Here is a 9,215-nt window from a genome sequence, read left to right on the forward strand (position 1 = left end):
GGGTGTTAGTCCTCTAAATTATTTCCAATCATTTGACATTCAATCATAATAAATATCCAAATTGTCATGATTTTAATAGCATAACTACAACATAGTTATAGTTACTTCACTTCATAGTTAGTAGAAGAATAGATATATATATATATATATATATATATATATATATATATATATATATATATATATATATATATATATATAATTTATTAGTTTGTAATAATCTTCTTTTTGTGACGCGAAAGTGTTTATCTTAGGAAATTCTTCTTTTATGTGTTTTGAAATAGTTGCGTGAATAATTTAGGAAAACCATGGATAAAAAATGGATGTCTGCCGATCGATTGTCGAAAGAGTACGAGAATGGGGTATTGGAATTCGTTAAGTTTGCTGTTGAACATGTCAAAGACCCCAGTCGAATGAAATGTCCTTGCTTGGGTTGTTGTTATATGGGTCGGGTTGACGCAGATGGATTGAAATCGCATTTACTGATGCGTGGAATTGATCGAAGTTATACGTGTTGGATATTTCATGGTGAGAAAATTAACGAGAATGTTGAACAGAGGGAGAAAAGTAATACGACCTATGCTTCATACGACAAAGACACGGAAACATACGATTGTGATCGAGTTGAAGAGATTGTAGAAGCACTGGATGAAGATCTTCATGATTGTCCTGAAATGTTTGAGAGGATGGTAAGCGATGCAGAGAAACCGTTGTACAAAGGTTGCACTAAATTCTCAAGACTTTCTGCGGTATTAAAGTTGTACAACTTAAAGGCGGGCAATGGATGGTCGGATAAAAGTTTCACAGAGTTGTTGGCCCTTATGAGAGAAATGCTACCGGATGATAATGTTCTTCCTAATCGAACCTATGAGGCAAAAAAAATGTTGTGCTCTATTGGCATGAGCTATGATAAGATACATGCTTGTCCTAACGATTGCATTTTGTTTCGTAACGAATATGCAATGTTAACTGAGTGCCCTAAATGCGGTTTGTCTCGATATAAGAAAAGATTATCTCCCGCAAAAGTCTTATGGTATTTTCCGATAATTCCGAGATTTAGGCGCATGTTTCGTAGTGAAACCGATGCAAGACATCTTACTTGGCATGCAGATGAAAGAATTATTGATGGAAAGTATCGGCATCCGGCTGATTCACCACAGTGGTCGAAGATTGATAATGATTATCCTGAGTTTGGATCAGAAGCAAGAAACCTTCGATTGGCATTATCTACTGATGGAATGAACCCACATGGTCTTCAAAGTATCTCACATACCACATGGCCTGTGATTCTTATGATTTATAACCTACCTCCGTGGCTATGTATGAAGCGTAAGTACATGATGTTATCTATGTTAATCTCTGGGCCTAAACAACCAGGGAATGACATAGACGTATACTTGACACCTCTGATCGAAGATTTAAAGATTTTGTGGGAGAACGGTGTGGAGGTTTATGATGGATATAGGAAAGAAAGTTTCAATTTGAGGGCGATGTTGTTTGGCACAATTAATGATTTTCCAGCATACGGGAATCTATCTGGGTATAGCATTAAAGGTCAACGTGCGTGTCCTGTTTGTGAAGACGGAACCGATACGATTCGATTGGAACTTTGCCAGAAGAATGTGTTTCTCGGTCATCGTAGATTCTTACATTCTAAACATCACTACCGTGGGTGGAGAAAAGCATTCAATGGAGACACCGAACATCGTAGAGCTCCACCCGCATTGTCAGGTGAACAAGTTTTTGAAAAGGTGAAAGATGTGCGTACTGAGTTTGGCAAGCCTTTTGCACATAAGATTGTGAAAGGTGGGTGGAAGAAAAGGTCGATATTTTTTGAATTGCCATATTGGAAGTCTTTGTACGTGAGACATTTTCTCGATGTTATGCATATTGAAAAAAACGTATTTGAAAGTGTTATCGGTACATTACTCAATATAAAAGGCAAGTCTAAGGATGGCCTTAAAGCAAGGCAGGACATGTTAAAAATGGAATGAGAACTGAATTAGCACCCGTGAAGAAAGGAAGACGAACATATCTACCACCTGCCGCTTTTACTTTATCTAGAAAGGAGAAAAAAAATTTGTGTAAGTCTCTGAGTGAAGTTAAGGTTCCAGAAGGTTACTCATCTGATATCAGAAGACTTGTTTCTATGAAAGACCTCAAGTTGAAGAATTTGAAGACACATGATTGCCATGTTATAATGGAACATTTTCTACCGATAGGTATACGTTCTATTTTGCCAGAAAAAGTAAGAAGTGCCATAACTAAATTGTGTTTTTTCTTTAGGTCAATTTGTAGTAAGGTGATCGATCCCGAGATCTTACCAACACTACAAAAAGAGATTGTAATTACCTTGTGTGAGCTTGAAATGTATTTTCCTCCGTCTTTTTTTGACATAATGGTTCATTTAGTTGTTCATCTTGTGAAAGAGACACAGTTGTGTGGACCAGCTTATATGAGATGGATGTACCCTGCTGAACGGTATATGAAAATATTAAAAGGGTACGTGAAATCCCGAAGTCGACCAGAGGGTTGTATTGTTGAACGATACATTGTTGAAGAAGCTGTTGAGTTTTGTACTGAATATTTGTCTAACGTTCAATCGATTGGACTCCCCAGAGCTCAGATTTTCGACAAAATGGAAGGTAAAAAATTAATTGGGAATAAAATTGTGACAATATCAAGGGATGAACGGGATCAAGTTCATTTGTATGTTCTGCACAATAATAATGAGGTTGAGCCATATGTTGAAATGCACAAGGATGTACTCCGAAGGTTAAATCCGAACAGAAATGAAAATTGGATAGTTATAGAGCACAATCAAAGTTTCATACAATGGTTGAAGGATCATATTTATTTGAAGCGCTCTTCAGATCCTTCTTCGGTAACAGAAAGGTTGAGATGTTTGGCATATGGTCCAAGTTTGCATGTGTTTTCTCATAGCGCATATTCAATTAATGGATACACATTTTTATACCAAAGAACAAGATGATAAGAGTACTATGCAAAATAGTGGTGTCACCGTGCTAGCTGAAGCAATGCATATATCAAGTATGAAGGACTTAAACCCCAAATATGCAAATTTGTCATATTTTGGAGTTATTGAGCACATTTGGGTGTTTGATTACGAGAAGTTTCAGATTCCCATCTTTGGTTGCAAGTGGGTGAATAGTAGTGGCATACGAATGGATAAGTCTGGATTTTTGCAAGTTGATCTTACTAGGGTGGGGTACAAAGATGAACCTTTTATTCTAGCATCTCAAGCTAAACAAGTGTTCTATGTGAATGACCCGAAGAGTACAAAATGGTCTATAGTGCTTTTCTCTAACAAAGTCACTGATGATAGCGGTGTCGATCAATGTGATATTGATGTTGAGAATGAGTCATGCATTAGACGGAATGAGTTGAATAGAAATGATGAAGTTGATGATCTTATACCGGATGAGTCATATATAAGAAACGATCATAATGAGGGAATTTGGATCAATTCATCCGTACGCATTGCTAGGAAACAAGTGATTAATATTCCAACAAAGAAAAGAAAGAGATGTTAGTGACTTAGGTAAATTATCCATGGTTTCTTTATTCTTTTGTTTTCAATTGCTTTGATTATAAGTTATATCTGATAATGCATGATTTCATTATATTTTTGTTTTCAATTGCTTTGATTATAAGTTATATCTGATAATGCATGATTTCTTTATATTTTTGAATCGTGATGAGTTTTAATGCATGTGATTAATGAAAATAGACTTTCTCCACGATTCCGGAGCCAATGGTATACTTTGTTTTTCGATTCGGACAACTTTTTCCCTGATTTTACTGTTGTTGTACTGTTACAAAAAACATGCTTCCACTCGGAATTTGGACGAATCGAGTTCATTTTTGAGTCCTTTGGCCCGTTTGTAGGCTACCATGTAATTTTCGTCCAATTCAATACACTTTGACTTTGACACTTACTTGATTTGTATTCATATTTGCTTAATATTGTGTTTATGTTTTTCTTTATTACAGATGGCTAGTAACGAGGATCACCCACATGGTGATGAGACCGTTGGTGGTGCGGAAAGGGAAATTAAACGTGGAATAACGGTTATGAAGAAAGTTATTCGAGATAGAGATCGAGGCGTTTTAATAAAAGTGCATTGGAACGAAGGTGGACAACTAATTGAGCCTAACGGTTCAACATTGACAAGTTTTATTGGTGCATTGGTAAGGAATGAAGTTCCAATTACTTGTGATAATTGGAGAAATAAACAATTGAACGAAGCTAAAGACAAAATATGGAGTGAGATAAAGGTACCATATGTGATGTTATTTGTTTTTAATGACGATTATGTCTTTAAATTAATTGTACTAACGCAATGTGTGTATGTTTTTCGTAGAGGTGTTTCGACATCGAAGAAAACAGAAGAGATCATTGTCTCAAATTGGCCGGAAAGTTACTAAGAGGGTTTAAAACCTTTTTATCAACCACCTTTCTTAGGGATACGGAAGGTACTTTTGTTGATGCAGAGCTTCCATCTAAATATGCAAGTTTGATTTCACCTAAAGAATGGGAAACGTTTAAATCCAAACGAAAAACCCAAGAATTTAAGAGTGTAAGTGAAACAAACCGGCAAAGAGCATCAAGTCCGGCGTATCCCTATAGAAAAGGGCGTGTTGGATATGGACGCTTAGAGCAGTCTATAGTAAGTATCTATAAATTGCATTGATATACTTGTTATATTTGATCATATTTTGTCATGAGTTATATTTGATCATATTATGCTTAATGTGTAGTTAACAAAGGAGAATAGTTCTGAAACATCTCTTCCGGCACATGTTTTGTGGAAGGAAGCCCGTGTCGGTAAGGATGGAAAGATTAAAGAAGACGTTCAACAAATATTTGAGAAATGTGTAAGTATAGCATTATTTAAGACAATAACACTTTGACTTTGACACTTTTGAATCGTCCAATTTCGAACACTTTGACTTTGACACTTACTTAAGACAATAACATTACTATTGTGTGTATGTTCATATGATTTTCAGGAGACTCTATCTCAATCTATAGTTCCATATGAAGACACTGATTGCAGGAGCATACTGAGTCGAGCATTAGATGTTCCCGAGTATTCTGGTCGGGTGAGGGGCAAGGGATTTGGGATCACTCAAAAATCCTTGAATATTAAAAAACAAAAGACTCCTAGCAATAAAGAACTGCAGCAAACTTTGGAAGCATTAAAAGCTGAAGTTCTTGAATTAAGAAAGGAAAGAGAAAGAGATCGAGCAGCGGGTTTTAAAGATACTAGTGACAAAGATAGTATCAATTGTAATTTTCAACCGACTATTCCAGAGGTAATTATATATCTTATTATGAAATTAAATTAGCTTAATTTATTTAATTGTCATATATACACATTAAAAATGTCATATTTATTATTGGTTTTAGGGCATTTCACCTTGTCACCTCTACTTAGCGAGACCGACTTATCGGATGGTTGGCAAGGGGAAAGTTCATAACAATTTGGGTGAATTACTTCACACTAAACCGCTCCCTACTGGATCTTTGAAAGTCTCGGTTGATATTGCTTTGGAGAAGGATGCGTTATTACCACATCCTGACGATGTTTCGGATGCAACTTTATTGGGAGATGCCATAGGTTCATTTGTTGCATGGCCGACAGACCTCATTATCGTAGGATATGAGGTATGCTTAAAACCATTATGAACCTTTAGGTATTCAAATTTTTTACGCGCATTTTACGTACACATTTTTTACATGTTAATGTTAATTAGACTCCCACAAAATCCAAAGCAAAAGATAAGGGGATTGCGCGGGAAATCGAGTCAGTTGCATCGCAAAAAGAGGTACATCACAATTATATGCTATTTAGATTCCTGTTAATTCGTCATCTTACACTTCACCTTACTAATTATATGATATTTAGATTCCTGTTGCTAAGAAGACTGAAATTTCCAAGAGGACCGGGGCTAAAAAGAAAAATCCTTCCAAGTATAGAGCGTGCCTCCATACATATTTAGAAACGACAGATATTTCGGATGGATGTGTTCGTTTAATACCTATGGATGGAGCTATTTTTGGTTTTGAGTATGCCGAGCCATTGGGTAAAGAGGATTTTGATCAAATTTTGTATCATACGCAATTAAGCGTTGGTGTTATCAACACATACATGAGGTATATCCGATCTACTTTGTTTAAATTCTTGAACAAGTTATTTACTCGTTTCATATGAATAGTCTAAATGTTAATGATGTTTTTATATAAGGTATTTATATGACAAATTGATGGGTCCGCGTGGGTTGGAGCAAAGATTCTCATTCTTAAATCCCATGAAAACGAACTTAACCGAAATGATAAGAAAACCAGATGAAGTCAGGACGTATGTAGTCGAGCGCTTTATGGCCGACACAGATAGAGAAAAGTTGTTCTTTTTACCGTTTAATACCGGCGACGGGTTAGTTCTTCAATCTAAATTCATCTGTTATAATTTTTCATATTTTGACGTCGTGTAGAAAGTTTCCATCTAACATTTGTTTTATTACAGTGGACATTGGTTGTTGGTCGCGATAAATCCTTTTAAAGAAATTGTGTATTATTTGGATTCTTTACACAAGGATTGGACAACATACCCTGCTATGAAGACGATAGTTGACACGTAAGTGCAAATAACCCAATATTCGTGTGTATACTTATTTATTTATGTGAATTGTTCTAAATATTCGTTTATATTTCATTATAGCATTATACAAACTGTTCGAGCACAAAGAAAAATTCAAGTACCAAAGAGAAAAGCCAATAACATTACATGGAATAGAGTGGAGGTATATTAATTATCACAATTTTGATTATATTAGTGATGACACATGATAAAACTTAGGATATTTATCCATATTGTTTTTCCATGTGTAGTGTCCTCGACAGCGTAATAATATAGATTGTGGATATTACACGTTGAGGTTTATGAAAGAAACTCTTCTTATGGATCGAACAGATATTCCATCTGATGTATGGATTTCTAACTTATGAGTTATTTTCATATTTAACACATATTTCTCATAATTAAATAGATTTAACTAAATCATACTATGTTATATTATTATGTAGTACTTTGATGAATATAGATGTGCTTATTACTCAAAAGATCAGTTGGATGAAATTAAAGAGGAATTGTGTCAATTCATTATCGAGCTACAGGTTTTGTGAGGTATTGAACTCTTACTTTAATTTTGAATGTGATCTGAATAACTTTGAGTGAATTCCATTTGCTTACTACAATCTTTATTTGGTGTTGTTTCAGGTTATATAGCATATTTAGAAGATAGAACTAGAATGTGTTGAAATACATTTTGATTAGCATTTTTGGAGGTTATTAGAAATGTGTAGATTTTTTGTAAAGGCAAACATTTTCAAGTATATATATAAATACTCAAAAAACTGCTGAAATTAGAAGTATATTGTGTTGAACTATAATGTGTTTATAATGCATATAGATTTTCAAGTATATGTGCATATTCAGAAGATAGAACTACAATGTGTTGAACTATAAGGTGCATATAGATTGGATTCAAGCTCCAATTTATGAAAATCTGCTGAAATTTGCAATTTACAGGTGCTAAATAATGTGGTGAAAACGTATAAAAAGATCCTCCAAAATTTGGAGTCTTAGACAGCGCTTCTAGGCAAAAAGCGCTGGTAAAGGCATTTTAATTTTGACCTTAGACAGCGCTTTTATCAAAAAAGCGCTGGCATAGGTGGTTAATTCAACAAAATATAGTGTAAAAAAGCGCTGGCATAGGGTGGGCTATACCAGCGCTTTTTCTGTAAAAGCGCTGGTATAGCCCACCCTATGCCAGCGCTTTTTTACACTATATTTTGTTGAATTAACCACCTATGCCAGCGCTTTTTTGATAAAAGCGCTGGCATAGGGGGGGTTTAGACAGCGCTTTTTCAGTAAAAGCGCTGTCTAAACCCCCCCTATGCCAGCGCTTTTTTAGTTAATTTCAACATGAAATTAACTAAAAAAGCGCTGGCATAGGGGGGTTTTAGACAGCGCTTTTACTGAAAAAGCGCTGTCTAAACCCCCCCTATGCCAGTGCTTTTTTAGTAAATTAAGCGCTGTCTAAGACCTATACCAGCGCCAGTATAGCCAGCGCTTTTAAGCGCTGTCTAATGTCAAAAAAAGCGCTGTCTAATCCCTTGTTTGGCATAGTGGAGAATGTATTTCTAGATCGATTATCTACCGTGCAAATAGTAATCGTACAATATAGAACTGGGTTGTTTTATCCTGGAGGTGGTGCAGTAATTCGACTGTTTTGCATAACTTTGGGCAGTATCATGAAACGTCTTAAAGAGAGTGACCTAGTATGTGATTCGACCTGGTAATTTCTTCTGTGTCTAATTTTCAAAACTGTGAAACAACAATTTTAAGACGTTTCAAACTGCCATGGCTACAGAAGAAATTAACGATAAATAAAAATGTGGATTTATATGGAACACTTAATAGTATTGAAGTTGAATATGCTGCTCATATTAAAGCGAACATTTACAGCTCAGTAAAGAAATCACCTTATGAAAAGAGAATGACTACAAAATCATATTATGAATGGACTCTCAAATTATCTATAATTATTACAGTAGTTATGATACTGCAAAATAGGTCTGGGATGCTCTGAAAAACAAGTGTGACACAAAGAAGTTGGAGGAAAGGAGTATGCAGGTAATCGTTATCTCAAGTATTAGATGGTATAGATGAAAGATCCGTGGAGACTCAATGTCACAAACTTTAAAATATTGCTTATGAGATCATCCCAAAAGATATGTGTTAAGATGAACCATTTTAAACATCCTTTATTATTGACAAACTGCCCCATAGTTTGAAAGTTTTTAAAATTATCCTTTGTTGTAAAAAAAATAATTAAGAGTCTGATTATTCGCCTGAAGAAGAATCTTAGAAACATGATCAAAGAGAAAATGTCTTGGTTGTTTCAAACAACAAAAAGAAATTTGGTGTAGTTTTGAAGCCTTTTGGCAAATAATTAAAGAATCCGAACCGCAATGTTGTGAACTGATTTAAGAATGAAAACCCTTCAAGTACCCTAATTACTCCAATTACTCCAATTGATAGGCAACAACCACCACCATAACAAAATGACAATAATGTTTTCTTTTAATTCAATTTTGGAAAACTAGGTCATATGATTAAAAAATG

The 9,215-nt window shown here is 35.1% G+C and overlaps 1 protein-coding gene across 1 annotated transcript; it reads left to right on the forward strand.

The window, feature by feature from the left end:
• The first annotated feature begins 3,521 nt into the window (after positions 1 to 3,521).
• LOC127095337 (uncharacterized) lies at positions 3,522 to 7,527 on the forward strand. The gene is made up of 14 exons (XM_051034043.1): positions 3,522 to 3,562; positions 4,015 to 4,299; positions 4,386 to 4,691; positions 4,783 to 4,899; positions 5,035 to 5,340; positions 5,435 to 5,692; positions 5,782 to 5,853; positions 5,934 to 6,181; positions 6,273 to 6,461; positions 6,552 to 6,662; positions 6,747 to 6,828; positions 6,917 to 7,012; positions 7,112 to 7,211; positions 7,305 to 7,527. The coding sequence occupies exons 2-13, from the start codon at positions 4,015 to 4,017 to the stop codon at positions 7,208 to 7,210; spliced, it is 2,169 nt and encodes a 722-aa protein (XP_050890000.1). The 5' UTR covers positions 3,522 to 3,562; the 3' UTR covers position 7,211; positions 7,305 to 7,527.
• Positions 7,528 to 9,215: the final 1,688 nt, after the last annotated feature.

Source organism: Lathyrus oleraceus, chromosome 6, assembly GCF_024323335.1.
Source record: "Lathyrus oleraceus cultivar Zhongwan6 chromosome 6, CAAS_Psat_ZW6_1.0, whole genome shotgun sequence".
In the NCBI taxonomy this organism is placed as follows: domain Eukaryota; kingdom Viridiplantae; phylum Streptophyta; class Magnoliopsida; order Fabales; family Fabaceae; genus Lathyrus; species Lathyrus oleraceus.